We start from the raw sequence: 21,997 nt of genomic DNA on the forward strand, positions 1-21,997 counted from the left end.
AGGCGAGAAGAATAAACGTGATACATATAAGTGTGTTATGGATATAATGCTCACAAAGTGCAGAATATTGGCATGCAAACTATTGAAGTCGGTAAAGTGGATAGTTAAAGGCGCCCTTTCAAAACAAGTGATATCTGTAACGGGTCCTTGGATGTTGTCAGATAAATAAATCAATAAAATAGAAAATATATTCTTTTTTGTTTTTTTCCGTTACTTCTTCATACTGCGTCAAATTAGTGACCTGATTAATATCCTCTTATTCAAATTAAAATTGGGGGCGAAATGACCAGGTGCGAAACGTCTTGGGGGCGAAATAACTAGGGTGCGAAAATACTTGGGGGCGAAACGTCTGGAATTCAGAACAGGTTAGTTTATGTGACACTGCACATATATCGGCTCGTGTTTACGCAAATCCTAAAACAAGATTGCACAAAGCTGCTATCATTTTCTATTCACAATCATGGATGGACACAAAGTAAAAGGTAACCAGTTTTTCAGTTACAACTATTGCTTCATGTGTGATTAATCAGGCCTATATGCACATGTAGATAAACTTTGTATATGTTTCTGAAAACCTTGAATATTACCTATATAACAAAAAGAAGCTAAGGGCTAAACTTGCAGCTGCTACTACTACTACGCCAACAACGATAACAGCAACGACTAATGCTGTCACTACTTCTTCAACTTATATTACTTTTTCTAAGACAACTTAATATATGACTTCTACAACAAGTACTACAACTTATACGACTACTATTACTACTAATTCTACTACTGCTTCTGTTACTGCTACTTCTGCTGCTGCTGCTACTACGACTACTACTTCTACTACTACTACTACTACTACTACTACTACTACTACTACTACTACTACTACTACTACTACTGCTACTGCTACTGCTACGGCTGCTGCCGCTGCCGCCACCGCCACCACCACCACCACCACCACCACCATTCTATTGCTGCCGCTGCCGCATTTTAATATTTCTAAGACAACGTATATGACTTCTACTACAACTACTTGTACATGTACTTATATGACCTCTACTATAACTACTATTTCTACTACTACTACCACTACTTCTACTACTACAACCGTTACTGGCACTGCTACTGTTGCTGCAGCTGCTGGTGCTACTACTACTACTACCACTACTACTGCTAGTAGAAGAAGTGAAGTCACTCTTTCAACTACTTTAATCTGTCTAAAGGTAGTGGGGGCCTAATTATAAGTACTTTTCCAGATATAAAATTTAATATTATTTCAACAGCGTAAATTGTATATAACAACTTATTGCACAATTTTAAAACTTTTTACCAGCCAGATCACGTTTTACACTTGGTTGGATTCACCTATCCCTGGACTTAGTTGCACGTTTTCTATGGAATGACCCTATATCCAAAATGTTAAGTGCTTTTTTTATGGGATCTAGATATTTTCAGGCAATTAACTTAATACACATACACAAGTGGATTCTGCAAGATGGCACAGCCTAAAGTGTCATAGACAGTTAATGACCTCAATGTGTTCCGTTATACTAAAATGGGTCGTATCGTCGTTTTTGTAAAAGATGAACCCGTGTGTTGATTAAACGATAATAGTATTTAAGAGAAATTTATAATGCTTGAAGTTTTATCGCAAATTATACACTAATGTAATCTACATATTTCGACTTGATAATTGGCGCATACCTATATATAAGAATCTATGCATATGACCGCTTAGAGTTTGATATCATTCATAATTAAGCTGCATGAAACTTATTCTGATATTTTGAAACGTAACGACGATACCGATTCTTAATTGCCATAAAACTGGCTATAAAAAATGCCTATGTAATATAAAGGAAATGTTATTTTAATGAGCCTTAAAAATGATTACTATAGTAAAAAGCACTTGTAATATACATTGTAAACAACACTGGACAGTACAAGCAGAATCGAGTGAAAACTATTTGTTAGTACCGATGAAACCGGAGGGGACTTATGGTTTGCGCTCTGTCTGTCAGTCAGTCACTCTTTTCTGGATCCTGTGATAACTATAATAGTTCTTCATATTTGTTTATGAAAACTTGAAACATGGATAGATGGCAATATAGAGATTATGCACGTCATTTTATTTTGTTCCTACGTCAATAATTATGGTTGCTATGGCAACAAATATATAAAAAAAATACTGACAATGGTGGAGTTTCACCGGTAGGGGACAATATCGCTGGGCAATCTCTTGTTTTAATGGGAAACATTTTAAATAAATAGATCTTAATAGATGCTCATTGATTATAGTAACAATTTATAATAATGTTTCTGCTTTAAAGGCCACATGCTTGTGTAAGATGTCTTCTTAATATATGGCCATATGCTAAATTTATGAGAAATCTTATACAAGCATACTGTAACTTAAATCCCCGTTAACTATCTACTATAACAATTGCATCTAATAGGAAGCATACACAATAGTGTCTAAACTGTATTGTTATTGAACCCAACATACTGTAAACAAAATTAAATTGAACGATATTCTTAACAATAAATTTTTCTTACAAAGATCTTCTTATATAATAAAAGTACCCACGATATCTTTAACGTTTACAAAACCAAATAGATTAATCTATTTTTTTCATAAATAGATTCAATATTTTTTGGTTGTAAGTTAGTTATATCTTTTATGTTAAAACAACAAAAACGGATTGTACGTTTCTAAAGCACGCCTGTACCGTGTTTGTGTCTCTTGTTTAATCTTACTATAGATGGTAGAGGCAACTACTGCTTTTACATTGTTAATCAGTAGTATAGTGGTGGATGCATTACGCACGTGCACACACAAAAAGACAGACGAATAAACTCTTTTTGAAAAGTTGATATAAGTTGTTTGATTGTATTACCCTCTGAAATGATTTGCGTTATTAATGCGTCGATGGCTGGTAGATAAAATAACCTTTGTCCAACAATTAGTGATAGTTGATAGTAAAACCAAATGGTTCTTTTACTTATTTATTGTTCAAACTTATTCTGTGTTACAATTGTGAAAATGCCAACAACGAACATAACACGTTCATTTCACTTAAATTTGAAATTTCCACTTGATCGAAAAAACTAATTCTTAATATATATAGTTTATTATTATTAAACAATCCATCCAGAAGGCCAAAAGCCCAAGTGGACAAAGCAAGCTTACATGATACAGTGTTTACACAATACACAGTTTATGATTATACAAAATAAAGTTATGCAAAGAAATAAAATCGTTTGGTTACAACGGTGCATACATGAATTATTATACATTATGAATTATTATACATTACACTAGAACATAAGTAATTATCGAAAGTATACATGTAATTAAATATATCCTAAGTGCGTCAGAGTGTATGAGGCTAATAAACTCAATTTAATGCAATATACCAAAATACTGTAATTTACATTTATAAGGTCTTCATAAGCAAGATTTTCTTATAAAAATACCTTGTACTAATCCGGATTAACATAGTCGGTTTAATTATGAATATTCGTATGTTACTAGTACATTTATATATTATTATTATTATTAAACAATACATCCAGAAGGCCAAAAGCCCAAGTGGACAAAGTAAGCATACAGTGTTTACAACATAAATAATTCATGAATTTACAAAAAGAAATAAAAAAAATCATACGTTTCATTGCAACAATTCATACATGTATAATAAAATATAGGTATAATTATATTAATAACTATTGATAGTATATATGTAATTGAATAGGTCGTATTACATCATTTGTAATGGAGCTTAATTATGACAACAACATATCAAATAAGCTTATTGTACATATATTGGGTCTTCACAGGACAATTGTCATAATAATAACACGTTTTACTAAAATTTCGTTTCACGTGATAGCACACAGTATTTAACTAAATATCAATTATGCTTTTTTCATGCTTGTATCAATTTCATAAGAATTAGCCCTTGCTTGCTACCTATGCGAAACGAAAATATAGGCAGCTCAAAGGCTCTGCTCATAGTACAACATATTATTTAATTAGACTGATATTATGATATTATGACAAGGTGTATGTAGTTAAACAAACACGAGAAACAAAACGTTTTAACTGGTTGCGTTTGATATTAAAAAAACAAGCATTTAATAAACCTTAAACAGACCACCTACGCAATCAAAAATGTAGATGGTCAAAAGGTCCTGTAATATGCTCTATGAAAATATAGATGTTACAAGTATAGTATTTAATGTGACATAATAGTTGTAAATCAGTGCATAACAGTTCTAAAAATGCAGCCATATTGTCGTAGAATACATCTAGGAACAGATACGATACTATAATATAACTTTCATTAAAAAGATAATAATGGCAATTGATTAAATACATTCAAATACAGTTTTGACAGTCCATTAAAGGCGACCGTTTAAACACAAAGACAGAAAAAAAAAACACGGTTCATATGCGGTACTATCCCAACAATTAATATGCAGTACATAATAAATGCAATTAAAGTTACAACAAGATATATACCACACAAAACATTTCAGAATACATCAAATTGATGACACATATGTATTATGCGTTCGAACCTTAAAAGATTGATAAATATAACAGCTTAATTTTTTTATTAAAAGTTCATTATTTGATGTTATTAGCTCGATAAATTTGTACATGTTTGGTCGTTTTCTGTAATACAATGGAATATATTTTGATCTCAGTTCAGTATATATTGTACATTCAAGAATAAAATGAAACTCATCTTCGAGTTTATTACAAACAGTACACTTTCTTTGGTCAATGGAATTGGTGTAGGTCTAGCCCATCTGCCTGACTCGATATTTAATCTATGTGATGACATACGTAATTTTGATAAATTTACTCGAAACTTGTTGACATTACATATATTCAGGTACGGTTGAAATTAATTAATAAAATGTGTTGTATATCATTCAAAACTATATGTCACGCTCGGATATATTTTCTTGTATATTGCTGTTTTGTTGTTGTAATGCCTTTTCCTTTTTGGTGTACAATGAATCACTTTTACACACACAGTAAAACATACAAATGCATGCATACATGCAAGCAATCACGCTATCTCGAACACAAACGAATTACCTTTTTTTTTCAAAAATAGTTTTCATCATGTTTGGTTGTTGTACCTTATGTTTGTTTCTACTAATATTTTTTTCTTTGTCCCTTTATGTGTATTATATATTTCACAAGATACCGGGACATTTACGCACGCTTACACGCGACCACAAAAAAACACACACGCACACACACGCATACACACACATACTTGTCAAACCTTCCAACCGGGGAAATGTGTTCTAAACCTACCAACCGGGGATCACCATTTCCACATATTCTAGAAAGCTGAAAGTGATAAAGAACAGACAAGTTTCGAACCTAAAATACGATTTTGACATAAAAATTATGATAAATAGGGTAATAAATCAAAGAAAATTTTACATGCACACCGGGGAATTATGTGCGTACCAAATGAGGAACTGCGATGTGTGCCAACTGGGGAACGGTGTATACCAACAGGGGTACTAAGTGCGTACCAACTGTGGAACTTCAATGTGTACCAACAGGGGAATGGTGTATACCAACAGGGGAACTTAGTGCGTTACAACTGTGGCACTTAAATGTGTTCCAAATGGGGAATGGTGTATACCAACAGGGGTACTAAGTGCGTACCAACCGTGGAACTTTAATGTGTGCCAACAGGGGAATTGTGTTAACCAAGAGAGAGACTTAAGCGCGCTATCACTGTGGAACTTCAATAATGTCCAACGACTAACTTGCGTTTACCAACAGGGGTAAATGTGTGTAACATAGTACCGTTGTTAATAGGACAATTGCGTGCACGTTCATGGATAATATTTAAGTTAGTACAAAAATTGAAACCCAAAGACTATGTATGAAACAATATTTAAATTAAATATGTTTATTATATGACCTTATATAAGTTCTACAAAAATGCCTCATTTGATTGACTAAAATATTATTCACATCAAAAAAAGCATAAGAGCCATAACGCAAATCAAACAATACATTTATGACTTTATTAGCTATAAGCCGACTACAAGCATGCAAGTGCTGCATTATACCATAACAATCATGGTGCAATTTATCAACAAATGAATACAATTCGTTCTTAAAACTAAAAACAAATGTTATTTTTGAGGCCACGCTATTTGCCAAACCGAATGAAGGAGAGGGAGAGGCGGCTTATTTGTTAATTCCTTTTTTCCATCAGAAAAAAATATTCACGATTTTCACGTACTATGAAGTTTTTTATCCTAAAAGTAGAAGAACTGCCCATATGCATGTAGATTGAGTAGTGTAAATTAACTTTGTCCTTACTCTGACATTATAAAATAACTCGTGCATTTAATCTCCTGAAACAGGTAAACATCAGAAAATTCATTCGCACGCATGTCAACTTCCACTTCACTTAAATTGTTTTAAATACATTTATTGCATTTTCAAAAATAATAAAATCTGTAACTTTAAACAATCATGAACGTTTCACAACGAATGTGGCGAGGCCTGAAAAACAAAATAGTTTAGTAAACTAGCAAAACGACATAATAACAATGCATTTTGATGCGCCAGTGACTTAGTCTACGGCGGTAGGTCAATCTGAATAATGATCAGTATTTATTGTGATTATATATGAATTCCAATTCTACAACTGTGATACCATTACACATGTTCTGTATTAAAAAAATACAGTATGTATGCACTTGTTTGAGTAGAGAATGCCAAAAAACGGGTTAACGTTAATAATTAACTTACATTTAATTCTACCTGTCGAAATAACAGATTATAGTTTAAGGAAAATAGTCACTGGCAATCGCTTAGTTTTCCCTTGCAAACCAAACACCTTTTTTAAGATTTGAATTCACGTATTTTGTTCAAACTACCTTTACGTAAACCAACTTATGTACCTAATTTTTGCATAAAATATAATGCAAAGAGTGTATTTTAAGCACTTAAAATTTATGCCGATGTGTCAACCAAATATTATTTGTTGAAAACAATATAAAAGTTATAATTAATGTTGTTATACACGTATAATCACCGCTGACTTTGACAGCATTATCATTATATAAAAACACTAATAATTAAATATGTACCAAAGCAAACACTTATCAAACACGTAGTTTAATATTATTTTAAATCACTTACATTATAGTATATATACTTACTGGGGAGTGCACATGTGGATCAATTGCTAGACCCTTGTTGGTGCCAACTTAAAAATAATATGTACCAACAGGAAAATTATAACAGTGTGACTCAATTCTGAATATACCGCACCAAATCGAACAAGATCAATTTCGCATACATGTCAAAACACTTAATTACATTCCAGATGGCAGATAACATGGTTAACATAATGATTAATCACTAAAAACAACCGACATTATAGCATAAAATCGCAAAGTGTATAATCATGATTAATTATTAGCTTTGTGCATGCATTTACATATCACATATCGTCTAGCGAATTGACAGAATTTCTGGTAATTTGTCCACTTTCCATCATCATGAGCAGCTTCTTGACTTTGGCAACCTGCATGGTTCCATCTAGTAATCTGTAGAATTCTCTATGTACCCGAATGTCGTGACCAAGAAATTTAGCTAGAATGTCTAAATCATTGTCAGACAAGTTAAAAAGCTGAGTCATTGTGGCAATATGTTTCCTTAACTTTGTAGAACGGAGCCTTTCCGGATGTTCAGCTCCACAGTCAATTGCAATCGAACGTAATACATCTGTCCCACGAATATGCGATGATGCAGATTTTGTTGGGAAAAGATATTTACTATTGAAACAGTTTGTTAGAGAATTTCTGCTGCGTATGAGGAGGTCGATATTTTCTTTCACCTGTCTTGGAAACAGTACTGCAGCTATTCGACCTGGTTTTGCAATAATCTCTGTACGGAAATAATAACGGCACAGGTCTTTTTCCAGTTTTGTTAAACATCCATCTAATTCTCCATCGTCATTTGTCAATTTGTTTTTTGAATATTCTTCGACTGTCATTTTTGACAGCTCGCCTGATCGTCTTCGATTAAACAGAATAGATTGGCACAAGCAGATTTCAGACAACTTATGCCATGCTTGCCTTTTCTCGCAATCACTTGCTGATCCTTGTAAGGTATTTGCATGTCTTTCTGCTACATGTCGTAAGTATTCAGACATTACTTTGACATCATTTGTCAATGGCAACAGTCCTTTCTGACTGTTCTGCTTAGCCTCATGAAGTGTTCTTAAGGCATTGGAAGACACGTCATCCGTCCAATTAATTTCAAATAGTTTGGAAAGCTCCTCAGCCCTTGTTTGCAGATCCCGGTTGTTTGTTTTGATTCGTTTCGAAATTAGAATTTTTAGACATTTCTGAACCGTTGTGCCAATCTTTAAGGCTAATGATGTACACCAGCCTGCAACGTTTTTGCAAGATTGTGTAATAAATTTGAAAGCATCTGGATACATGAAATTCTCCAAAGACTTTTCAACATTGCCTGAACATTATCGCAAGTCTTTTAGCAATCTACCAACTTCTCTTAACTTCTGTCTAATATAATTGTGTTGCTCTTCATCATGGCCCCTTTTTGTACAGAGTTTTTCACCGAATGCAAGGATTGTACTATCACTTTTGACTATGCGACTTATTTCGTCGTTTCTCATGGACTCGATTACTCGTCTTAAAATAGTGCTTCCTTCTTTTGATTTTGGTAATAGCACGCTGCTCTCTAAAGCGAGTCGTTTTCTCGATCCCGCTGCATTTGTAAACTTACATTTTTGATTGTGCCTCCACAGGATTTTCTTCGGGTAATACCCGTAACAGTAAGGACAAGGTCCATACTCGTCTGCAGCTACGCGTTGATTGTAACGTTGTCTGTATGACACAAACAGCTGTCCTTGGCCATCTCGCAATACTTTAACATTATGGAGATGGTTCCCAACGTTCCATATTTTTTCATACATTTTTTTTATTTTCTGCTGAATTTTCCGTATTTTATAGATCTTTCACATCTTGCTCATCTGTATGCTGCGAAAGCAAATATTTTTTTAGTTTTGTTTGAGCCTTTTCGCAAAACATGCAATAAAATCTCTTATCGTAATGTCTGTATTCACTGTTATTTGTTTGAGCGATGGTGATGTTGGTTTTGTGTGCCTCTGCGGATGATTCGTCACGTTCACGAGATTGCAAGGATTCAACAGGAGGTAGTGTTGACGCTGTCTTCTTTTGAAATCTTTGAATGTTTGGTATGAGTTCGACAACTATCGACTCATCTGACGATGCATCGCCTTCTTCCGGAATATAGTCTTTGTCATTGTCACTATCCTGTAAAATACAGTTGTTTTCCTGTGTGTGAGATCATATAAACATATGAAAATCTTACAACATCATAATTTGTTGTTGGTGAACTACATCCATAAAAATGTGTAAGTGTAACATAACACTTACCAGAATGCATGTCTTAATTACAGTTTGATACTAGGGCCCGTATTCACCAAACAATTCTTAGACTTAAGTCTAAGAATAAAGAAAATTCTTTAAATTAAAATATTCAATAATTTCTTTAATTTTGAATCAAACTCTGCAGTAAACACCTCTTTCTATATTATTTTTCATATAGAACATTTTGTTAATGACATTATCACCAGTGGAGGCCTGTATATATTCAAACACTGAACACATTTTTATTGGTTCTAAGTCTATTCTTTATTCTTAAGTCTAAGAATCGGTTAGTGAATACGGGCCCAGAGCTTGAACAAAATCCGAACTATATATAATCTTAAATAAAATGTTTAAATGTGTGTACTGTATTGCAATCACAAAATCGTAATAAGTTTACGTACATCGATATCCGCTGATTCACTGTTCAACATATTTTCTGCAGCATCTTGTGAATTGTACTCTTGTGCAGTGTCGCTATGTTCTTTAGTTTCAGTACTCTGCAACACAATTCAATGAGACAATAATAGAGTAAGATTCATACATCCACGTTACTTAGTATCAGTTGAAATTGCTATTCTTTATAAGCAGCATTTTCAAGTGATATCATCACTCATGTGGCTTTTTATTATGATGTAGTAAATCTAAGTGACATGAGAATTTTGTGTAAATGTTTGCAACCGATGGTATAATACAAGTTTAATTCACCTTCGTCCAAAATAGTTTACTTTTGCTTATCTTACATCACATGTTTTATTTTTTGCCGTTCACTGTCATTGGGGAAGATTTGAAACAGATTGATAGCTTGTTTTGTCGACATAATAACAAACTGAAAAACACTCATAAAACATTTTTAAAGGTTGCATTTAAATGATCAATTTTAACAAAACGGTTTCAAATTTAACATATCTTTGATTATTCATATTGAACGTATCAAGCTTTATTAAAGATTGGCTGAATTCACCGACGTAGCATGTCTTAACATATACCAGGTTGTTCCAAACATGTTATCAAAGTTCGAAAAAGTATACAAGGAATAATTTTTACAGATACTAATAAGACAAAATGTATGCACGGTTAAATGAAAGGTATTGTACTTCTCTAGACAAAGGTGTTGGAAGAAAAAAGAACTGGCGAACGGACTGTGGTTCACGGTAAATCCTGTATGTATTGTGCGGTGGTTTGTGTAAAATGAACTATATAAAATCTTTTCTTACCCATGTCATAATGAATCGTATAGCAAAATATCGAGTAGACGCTATTGTTTTTTTTGTCGTTAAGATAAAATATCAACCAAAGTTTATAAGTAACACGCAAGTTAAATTTACTAATGTCTCAGAGTTTCATACACAGAAATTGGCAGCGTATAAGTCTTACACTGAAAATTAAAATTAATGATATTACACTTCTTGGATAAGCGATAATTAACGTTTTTGTGATTATGATAAAGTCGATGTTTATAAACTACAGTGGTTAATACACATGCGCACCAGTTTCATTGACAGGTGTAAATTCAAAATTCTTTGTGTATATGAAGATTTTGAAAGACAAGTAGTTCAAAGTCACTTCAACTGGTAAACAATATTTTATTCTTTTAAAATTCGCATAACGTGTGCTATAACATGTTAATATAATGATCATCGACGTACGTGTTATGTTTATCCCAAATACCAATTAGCATCACCCGGAATAAATATTGGCACAATATAATTTAAGGCAAAATTACGCCCATTTCACTGAAGACTAAACCAAACCAGAAAATACGCCTTAGTAGCTTCGACATAGTGAAATATTACAAACCGTCTCATCGACTTCTTCCGTGTGTACGGATGTTGTTTGTCCTGGTTCCTGGCTGTCCGTAGATCTAGTAGTCATTGTGTTGCCTATTCAAAACAACAATAAAAAATGGTATAACACATAATCTAGTCAGAGTTAAAAAGTTCGTTATTCATGAAACCATTTAGTACAACGCATTGGCATTAATTCCTTGTACAACATTTACATTAATTTCATTATGTTCATAATATGTATAAAGGCATGTATAGTTATAACAAAATCACTGTGAAACATACCCTTTTTTGTTCCGTGCATTTCTGAAAATGCAAAAAACAAACACACAATATCAGACAGAACGCATTTCAAGTAGAGCTTGACGACGTTCAATGATTAAACATTTTAATTCACGGCAAAAAGATATTTGAATATCTGTATTTAAAATGAATAACTCATGAATGAACATGAATGTAATCATAAAACTGATTGGCTATGTTTATAAAAATAATAATTCAAAAGACATTTGAAGCTAATTTAAAATGTGATATTTGATAAATATCAGTGATAAATCCATCACAGATGACATTTTTACAATAGAATGTACCTTTAATCCATGGAAGTGTTGGTACTCCATAATCATATCGGAGTTCCTCGCCAATTGCAATGTCTCTGTCGGCGAAAGTGCATAGATGGGGAGTTTGGTTGACTTCAACTATTTTCATTACACAAGTTTGTTTTGCGACTCCATTTTCGGCATCATTTATCATTCGACCCTCATGAAATATATCGTTGGTAGCGTCAATGCTGAATAAGACATTTAAATAAACACTTCTGATGCTTTATACTAAAATAACGCGCATGCCATATTTAATTATTATGGTGAAAAAACTAAAGATAATTCTTCTTCTAATGGCGTGATTTAAACGTTTGATGTGCAAAGTGAAGATAATTTGTAGTTACCAGCAAGATTTGCCGTGCATGTTTTACTCGTGTTATCAGATCCCCTTTGTATTCGAGAAGAAAGTCTCCTTTTTTAAAAGGCTTACTGGCAAAGACTCCTTCGCCTGAAATATTTATATGTGTAGACATTTTATATTAATACTCATTTTGGTCATATAATTGAAGGCTAGATATAGGCGCCAATAGTTTTTTTATTCATAAATAATCAATAAATCTTTATGCTACTTCCATACTTCTGCCCAGGATTAAGTAACCCAATCGTCCATGTTTGTTTTCTTCTTTTTAATGGAAAGGGGCAACGATGTTCTTTTATAATTTCTAAACGACATTAAGCATAACCAGATACAAAAATATTTGTACCTATGATATCATTGACGGTTTTTACTTCAAAACCTGGTGGATCAACGTAATTCTGGCAGTACATTCTTGCGAGATCAAGGGGACTTGTACCCTTTTGCCTACTAAATGTTAAAATGGAAATGTCGATGAGAAAAACAACAAGAGCTGTCAGAAGACAGCGCGCTCGACTATTCAAGTGCTTGACAGTGTAAAGTAAGCCATCATGGGGAAATTGTTCATATTCAATAAGGTCAAGGTACTATAGTTATATTCTAACTGGAAAAGGACCATACTTGAAACATATTGATCGCTTATGTTTTTTTAACATGTTTAAAAAATGAGGAAAAACAAAAAACATATTTATTTTATTTATTTATTTTTATTTTTCTTTTGTGGGGGGGGGGTTCTAGGGTGGGGCGTGTGGGATGGTTTGGGTGAAGTACATTGTGGTATATCAGGTAAGTGTTGTTTTGTCAAAGTATGAATCAAATCTGATCCTAAATAAAGAAGTTATGGCAATTTAATCAAAATTTATTAATTTGACCTTCAGATTCAATGTCAAAGGTCAAGGTAAAATTCAACTTGCCAGGTACAGTACCGTCATGATAGTAAGAAAGAATTTGAAGTTTGAAAGCAATAGCCTTGATACTTTAGAAGTAAAGTCGATGTAAACACAAAATTTAACAAAATATTCAAAGTAACTAAGTGGAAAAAGGGCCATAATTCTTACAAAATGCTTGTTACAGTTGTCTGCTCTTGTTTATAGATTGGGGTCATGGTGGTTAAGAAGTACGCAAAATATGAAAGCAATATGTCAAGGGACAATTAAAATATTTGAGGTGGTACGCAAACTTTAACAAAGATTTATCAATAATATGCATATTTTAAGTGGAAAAAAGGGGCCATAATTCTTACCTTACAAAATGATTGTTACAGTTGTCTGCTCTTGTTTATGTATTGGGGTCATGTTGGTAAAGAAGTATGCAAAATATAAAAGCAATATGTCAAGGGACATAGAAAATATTTGAGGTGTTACGAAAACTTTAACAACGATTTATCAATAATATGCATATTTTATGTGGAAAAAGGGGCCATAATTCTTACAAAATGCTTGTTACAGTTGTCTGCTCTTGTTTATAGATTGGGGTCATGTTGGTAAAGAAGTATGCAAAATATAAAAGCAATATGTCAAGGGACATAGAAAATATTTGAGGTGGTAAGTAAACTTTAACAAAGATTTATCAATAATATGCATATTTTAAGTGGAAAAAAGGGGCAATAATTCTTACAAGATGCTTGTTACAGATGTCTGCTCTTGTTTATAGATTGGGGTCATGTTGGTAAAGAAGTATGCAAAATATAAAAGCAATATGTCAAGGGACATAGACAATATTTGAGGTGGTACGCAAACTTTAACATTCCAACGCTCACGCTAACGCCGACGCCGGGGTGAGTAGGATAGCTCCACTATATATATATATATGTTTAACGTATATTTATGAAATATATTCGTGAAATATGTACCGTAAAACAAGCTTTGTAATCAAATGATATTTATATAAATCGATCTTTAGAATTCGTCTTTCAGTATTACTTTAACGTTTACATCAAAGCGCTTTTAATAGTAATTACAAATTGTAAACATAATTAAAAAAACTTACCTTTGTTTCAATGCGTTTGTTCGCTCGAAACTCCATTTTTCCAACTTACTTTCACTAAATGATATAAATACCGAGTGTATGATTTTTAAACAGCGCAACCGGGGAACTGTTATAAGCCTGGATACACACTCGATTGTAATATGGTCAAGATTTGTGTATATTTTGTGCATGCCACAAACCCGCTAATCGGGGAAGGCGTTGGATTTCTAATTTAAATTGACAGTTTGGTATTTCATACACGTAGATTAGAGATTTTCGCCTAAAACCAACCGGGGAATTCCCCGGTTGGTAGGTGTTCCCCGGTTTGTTGGTGTGTATTCATACGATTTTCCCCGGTTGGTAGGTTTTACAAACTCAGTAACGCACACAAACGTACACACACACACACACACGCGCGCATGAATGTACACACACACATATGCACGAACGTGCGCATATACTTATTAACAATCACATTTTATCAACGAGCAGGCGTACAAACTAAACATATTTATTTCATTGAGATTACGGCATAGGAAACAAAAACACGTACAGTTTAAATACGCGAAAGTCACGCAAACATTGTTGTTTTATTTGCGTGCCAGTGTTTTTTGTGTTTGCGTTGTTCTGTTTGTTTTTTTCTTTCTCTTAAGTATTTTTTTATTTGTTTAATGATAGTGTTTGTTATACAATTTTTTTTGGCGGAATCTTTCTTCCTTTTTGGCATTGTAAATTGTCTTTTTATCATGTGTACCTGTTGCTTTTCGGGGTGCAAACATAACTTTTTTTCTGCTCATTTTTGTTTCCTATTTTTGTTTGTATGTACAGACATATTTTAACTTACAATAGAAACTAACTGGATATGTTTTAAATTTGAAACTAACTGGACAAGCACACACAAATCATCATTAACATCACCCTCCACCCCTTTTAATGAATAAATTATGTACATTGAATGTGAAAGGGCTAAACAATAAAGACAAACGCATAAAAATCTTCAAATGGTTAGACGAAAAAAAAGTATATGCCTATTACAAGAAAGTCACTTGACACATACTTTAGCACAAACCTTAAAAGATAAATGGGACGGAGACATCTATCTCAGTGGACAAAATACTAATAAACAAGGCATTGCCTTTCTAATAAAAAATAATATAGGAATTACAGTCGATAGCTTTAAAGAAATAATAATTGGCAGACTAGCAAGTATAGATATCAAAATACACGAAACACAATTTACATTAATCAACGTTTACGGCCCTAACACAGATGATTCCACTTTTTACGAAACATTACAATCCGTTATTATTAATAACCAAGATAAAAACATCATAGTCGGTGGTGATTTCAATACTGTTCTTTAGCCATTATTAGATAAATAGAAGAGAAACCTTTATACTCATCCTAAAAATAGAAACATTTTAAATAACATAATCGAAAACTACAATATGATAAACATCTGGCGTACAGTATATCCAAACGAAAGCAAATTCACCTGGCACTCAAACACAAAACCAACAATATTCTGTAGATTAGAGTATTTTTTAATATCTGAGTCACTTTGCAACATTATTGACACATGTAGCATAAAACCAGGTACTATGACTGACCACTCTCTAGTTGAACTTAAACTACACAAAATACAATCTGAAAGAGGCCCTGGATACTTCAAAATTAATAACAGCATCTTACTAGATACACAGTATCAAACGCAAATAAAACAAGAAATATAAAATACAGTTCAAAATAATAAAGATGCGAACCCAAACACCTTATGGGAAGTTATTAAAGGAAATAAACGTAACACAACAATTAAATACACATCATTTAAACAAAAAGAAACAAACACACTTGAAACTGAAACTATCAAAACCATTGAAACACTTGAAAAGCAATTACATGAAACAAACACAAACGATACCAAAACCATTGAAAATGAAATAACATTAAAAAACAAGTATTAGAAGATATTTAGCATACACATCTCAATGGAATAATACTACGAGCACGTGCACAGCATGTTGAACACAATGAACAAAATACAAAATACTTCGCAAACATCGAAAAACGTAGAAGTGAACAAAAACTGTACACAAATTAGTAGTCAATGGCGAAGATATAACAAACAGAACTCAAATACTAGAAGAGCAACGTTTATTTTTCGAAACCCTCTATAAACAAAAAAATGTTGAAAATAACAACCTATTTAAAAATACTCATCATGCTTTAAATCAAGAGGAAAAAGTGTTGTGCGACGGATTACTTAATGAAAATGAATTTAAAAATAACAAAAGTCTAGGATCTGATGGCATCACAATCGAATTCTATAAAATATTCTGGAATGATATTAAAACACATTTAATTAATTCACTTAACTATTCATTTAACAACGGAAACTTAACTACGCTACAAAAACAAGGTATAATATCACTCATTCCAAAACCTGGAAAAAAACTTATCAAACTGGCGCCCGATTAGTTTACTAAACAATGATTATAAAATTGCAACTAAAAGTATATCAAACAGAATTAAAAAATATTACCATCAATCATCGCAAGATCGCAATCTGGTTTCATAAAAGGACGTTACATGGGTGAAAACGTACGTTTGATACAAGAATGCATAAATTATTTCAACCAACCAAACAATTCTGGCCTCATTTTCTTTGCAGATTTCGAGAAAGCTTTCGATTCACTAGATCACTCGATTATGTTCTCTTGCTTAGAAAATAAGAATTTCGGTGAAAGTCTAATTAAATGGGTCAAACTATTTTATACCGAGATTAACAGTATAATTATTAACAATGGCTTTTTCTAAAACAGTTTTAACATCGAACGAGGGGTAAGATAAGGATGCCCACTTTCATCTTCACTATTTATTATATGTATTGAGTATCTATCACACTATATCCAATCAAATAAACATATAAAGGGAATATCGTTTGAACCGGACGAAGAAATTAAACAGTCCCTATTTGCTGACGACGCAACTTATTTCTTAAATGACATTGGTGACTCATTCAATAATTTTATAGAATCGCTAACCCTTTTTGGAATGGCATCGGGTCTTAAACTAAACAAAACTAAATGCACTGTGCTACGAGTTGGTAAATACAAACAAAGTAATATTCACCTTAAAAAAGAAATGAAATTCAACTTGACATCAGATGAAGCAACAACGTTAGGAATAACCTTTTCAAACATGAAAATGAAACAATTCTAAAAAACATAATGCCTAAATGACAACAATTTAAAAATTGTTTAAAATCATGGCAACATCGTAAACTTACACCAATCGGAAAAAACACCGTGTTCAAAACGTTTGCACTTCCTAAATTAATTTTTACACTAACGGTTCTCCCAAACCCACCAAATGATATTATTGAAGATATAAAATCAGAAATATTTAATTTCATATGGGACGGTAAACCTGATAAAATTAAACGAACTCAACTAATTCAATCAGTAGAATATGGAGGTATCACACTTACTGATGTAGATTCAGTCCTGAATGCAATCAAATTTGGATAATACCAATACGAGTAAATGGAAATTATTCTACCAGAAAATTCTAAACAAATATGGTGACTCCTTACTTTTTGAATGTAATATCGACAATAATATCTTGGATGAAATTTCAACCAAAAACATATTTCTATCGAATGTTCTATCGGTATGGTGTAGAGTTACTCATAATTTAAAAAAACAAAATAGACAGTAAAATCATTCTATGAAACAAAAAAGACATAACTACTAACAATAAAACGTTTTTCTATAAAGATTGGTTCGAACGAAACATAAAATATGTAGATCAATTGTACGACTACAGAATAAACGACTTCTGTTATTTTGATAACTTTTGCTACATATTCGGAATACCTACTAGTAATTTCCTAATGTACTTCACATTGCTCAAAAGTATACCTACACATATCAAAGCTGCTACCAATACAAATAACACACCATGTACTAAAAAAACATTCATAGAAAACATAATTGCAAAACAAAACAAAACGAACAAAATATTTTACACATTTCAAATTAAAACCCCTGCCGAAATCTTTAAAGCTCAAACTAAATGGCAAAACCTTCTTGGAAAAACAAGAATTAAATTGGAAACAAATATGTGTCATGCCATATAAATAAACTACTGATAGCACACTGAGAAATTTTCAATATAAATAAATAGAACACCTTTTCTGGGAGTGTAAACATATTCAACCTCTGTGGAATCTATTGACAACCTTTCTAGAGAAACATCAATTAAATGTTAAACTATCGCTCTTAGACATCAGTTTAGGAGTAAATACATTCAAAAGACTAGAGGTCAATAACGCTGTGAATTACATAATTATATTAATGAAATATTTTTTATTCAGTATGAAATTCAGAAAACAACTACCTTCAATGAACTGCTTCATCAATTATTTGATACTGAAGATTAAAATTGAAAAAGAAATAGCCCTAAACAATGATACACTTTATATATTTGAACAAAAATGGAAACACATTCAACTTTCATAAACAAGTCCAGTATGCTTTCTACCCACTTTATGCAACTCATCCGTATTCATAACTATTCTGTTTGATTTTGGAATTGTCTCCTTTTTTCTTAAAAACATATATCAAAAGCCACCAAAAAATACATATTATCCTGTTTTTTGGCTTACGGAAACCACTAGGTCAAAAAATTTATATATATTAGCATATCTTGTATAACATGTCTGAACGTTATTGTTGCTACATGGTTTCACTTTGTTTCATGATCAAATACATGTATTTTTTGTATGTCTTGTATTGAATAACAAAACAACTTTAACGATGAATATAACAAATACAAGAGATACCTTTAATGTTCATATTAATATTGCATTGATATTGTTTTTATCATGATTACTCTATTTAAAGTCAGTAAATATGTATTTTTTAGGTTTGGTAGAGCGCCTTAGAGACGGGGAACATGTTCTCATCGCGGAAGGATACATGTTTGAGTTTGAGCGAAGGGGCTATTTGCAAAGTGGTGGTAATGTGCCGGAAGTTGTGCTAGACTACCCAGACCTTGTGCGCAATATGCACAGGGAATTTGTCCACGCCGGAAGTGACGTGGTAGAAGCATTTACGGTAGGCTATACATATTCATTATCGATCATTAATTCGCTCTTCTATTGTATTCAATCCTATTTACAATAAGCCTTTCACAATTGTCATTTCCTTACCTCTTATATGTGACTCATATTTACCAAAACGTTACCTGGAGAAGAAGTTCAGGAAACGAAGCACACACCGTTTTAAGCATCAATGGTTTCATTACCCTTCAATTTCGTTTTAGATACATAACATGTGCTTAAGTGAGTGCAACGCGAGTATTCAAGGGAGAGCAATATTTGGTTTAGAGAATGCAATTGTTGCATTTAAGATAGTGTATTTGTTTTATTGGAGAAAATCTGTATGTTCATGCAGTTTGTCTTTTATGCGAATAAGTGTGACTAATAAATGTGAAATTAATGTTTTTATGGAGAAAATGATACATGATTTTGACATGGTACAGTGTTGAGAGAATACGTAAAAGAAAGTGTGCAATTAAGCAAATTCAATATTAAAAAAAATGAAATTTGTGTTCAAAACTTTTTAAAGGCAGGCAATGTGCTTATTTAAAGGACTGTTTTATTGCTCTGCAAAGATTGTTTTTACGGATATGCTATTGTTTTACAATATTCTGTGATTGTTTACGGAATTCATTGTTTAAATGTTGATCATATGATAAAATAACATGATATCAAACGTACCAAGCATATATTCCCTATGATCAACTGCACAACAATATAGGATGTCCCGTCAAGACTTACATGTGTGCGGATTCCAAATTTTGATCTTTTGCGTTTAAGTACTATGGCCATAGGACGAAGCTCAGGGACATTGGTCGCGAGGATGACCTTGAAAGACTGCAGAAGAACGCTCTCGCAATAGCGCGCGAGATTGCAGACGAGACCGGCGCACTGATGGCGGGAAATCTCTGCGGTACCGGAATATACAGCGCAGATGACAAAGACTCCCATGCGACTTGCAGAGAAATGTTTAGAGTTAGTGATTTGTATTGCGTTTAACTTCAACTGTTAATTCAGTCGCATCCAAATTATGTAAGTAAGACACCACGGCACCCTTGATGTTTAGTACCTAACAATCTGTTCACTCGTCGAACAACAGTAACATTGTAATGATATTATTTATCAAACATGTATTTTAATAATTTAATAAATGCTATAATATTTTTAAATGTAAGTATTTGAAACAGTGTTGGCCTTTGCACACGTGTAGCATTATTTGCTTAATTTTAATCAACATGATATAGTTCTCAATCAATTTACCGCAATTCGAGTTGTTAAAACCCAAACGCAATAATTAAGTGCTATAACTGTCTTAATTCATACAACCAACTAAAATATAACATTTCAATTCCAAACTATAGGGGAAACTGAATATATAGGAATTTGTTCAGTGTAGGAAACAAGGAGAGAGATTATTAAATAATTATTTATTTAAAGCGCTGAAGGCACTGAAGTTGTTCGCTGTTGTCGTCCTTGATTAGCTTGTGCGCATTGCACAGGCTAATCAGTGTGCACAGGCTAATCTTATTTTACGCGCATTAAGCGCCGTTTTCCCTGAAAGCAGCCAATATGTACAGATTTCAATGATAAACATTAGACTGGCCATTGTCGACTTACAAGCTGGTATATAAACTCACTGCTAGAGGGTATATACACTCACTGCTAGAACAGAATCATTTTTCGTCTGCTGCAGATAGGCATCGGTAATCGTCCCTTGCAGAGTGAGTTGTGGTTCTTACCGTACTTAAGGCTTCTAAGCACATACTGATTTGCAAAATATGCTCTGTAAATTTAGCTGACCGATATCGCGACCAACTAAAAACGGTTATTATTATTTAACTATTAAATGCATTCATAGTATTGTAACACACACATTTGACTTTATAACGTCATTGTTTACTTGTAATTAATCTTGGCATTTGTATTCATTCTGATATCGAAACGGTATTGTTGCTTATAAAGGAACAAGTTGTGTGGGCTGTTGAAGGAAATTGTGACTACATCATTGCCGAGACTTTCTGTAACCTTGGTGAGGCATTGCTGGCTCTTGACATCATCAAACAATATGGACATGGTACGCATGCGCTTGCAGATCTTCAAACGCATCCGTTTTAAGTATAACTTTAGAAAGGCTGATACAATTACAATATTCTGTGAATGCTTAATCGTATTTACGTGGGATACGTTTTGTCTTACCACCAGCATTCATCGTTATATTCAAATAAATCAACTATGATATTTTTATTGATACAACCTCACTAACAGTAGTATTGTTTCAGTACTTCTACCATGTTCAACCATTTTCATTCAGACAAACGATAATATTTACTAAATAAAAAAACCCACACATCTTGCAAAATAGTTATAACTTCAGTAATCATTTTTGTTTTGTATAAGGCGTTCCGGCCGTGATAACACTGACACCATACGAAACCAACGTCACAATGGACAACGTACCGTTTCCCGAGGCCTGTAAACTACTAGAGGACGCGGGGGCAGAAGTGGTTGGACTCAACTGCTCCAGAGGACCTGCCACAATGCTTCCCCTTTTAGAAGACATACGGAAGGTCTGTAAGGTCGGTATCGCATTGGAAAGAATCCTAATCGATGAGTACGACGACATTTGTGAATCATTTGGTCTTGTTATGCGTAAGCCCCGATATTAGAGATTGATATCTATATGAATGTGTGTGTCAACATGTATGATTATAGC

The 21,997-nt window shown here is 33.0% G+C and overlaps 1 protein-coding gene and 1 long non-coding RNA gene across 5 annotated transcripts in view; one reads left to right on the forward strand and one right to left on the reverse strand.

The window, feature by feature from the left end:
• The first annotated feature begins 318 nt into the window (after positions 1-318).
• The window catches only part of LOC127850097 (betaine--homocysteine S-methyltransferase 1-like), a 34,962-nt gene continuing 13,283 nt past the window's right edge, over positions 319-21,997 (forward strand). Inside the window, exons 1-5 of one of the 4 annotated variants that reach the window (XM_052382870.1) lie at positions 319-482; positions 19,110-19,300; positions 20,065-20,259; positions 21,247-21,358; positions 21,682-21,860. In XM_052382870.1, the coding sequence (XP_052238830.1) occupies positions 461-482; positions 19,110-19,300; positions 20,065-20,259; positions 21,247-21,358; positions 21,682-21,860 (699 nt within the window). In that variant the 5' untranslated portion in view covers positions 319-460. Of the gene's footprint in view, positions 483-19,109; positions 19,301-20,064; positions 20,260-21,246; positions 21,359-21,681; positions 21,861-21,997 lie in introns of those variants that run through there. The other 3 variants (XM_052382872.1, XM_052382871.1, XM_052382868.1) reach the window with 3 other exon arrangements.
• LOC127850103 (uncharacterized) lies at positions 11,137-12,021 on the reverse strand. The gene is made up of 3 exons (XR_008035058.1): positions 11,846-12,021; positions 11,541-11,561; positions 11,137-11,351 (listed from the first exon to the last, which is right to left on the reverse strand). It is a non-coding gene; the product is annotated as an uncharacterized LOC127850103 (long non-coding RNA).

Source organism: Dreissena polymorpha, chromosome 11 (genome assembly GCF_020536995.1).
Source record: "Dreissena polymorpha isolate Duluth1 chromosome 11, UMN_Dpol_1.0, whole genome shotgun sequence".
In the NCBI taxonomy this organism is placed as follows: Eukaryota; Metazoa; Mollusca; class Bivalvia; order Myida; family Dreissenidae; genus Dreissena; species Dreissena polymorpha.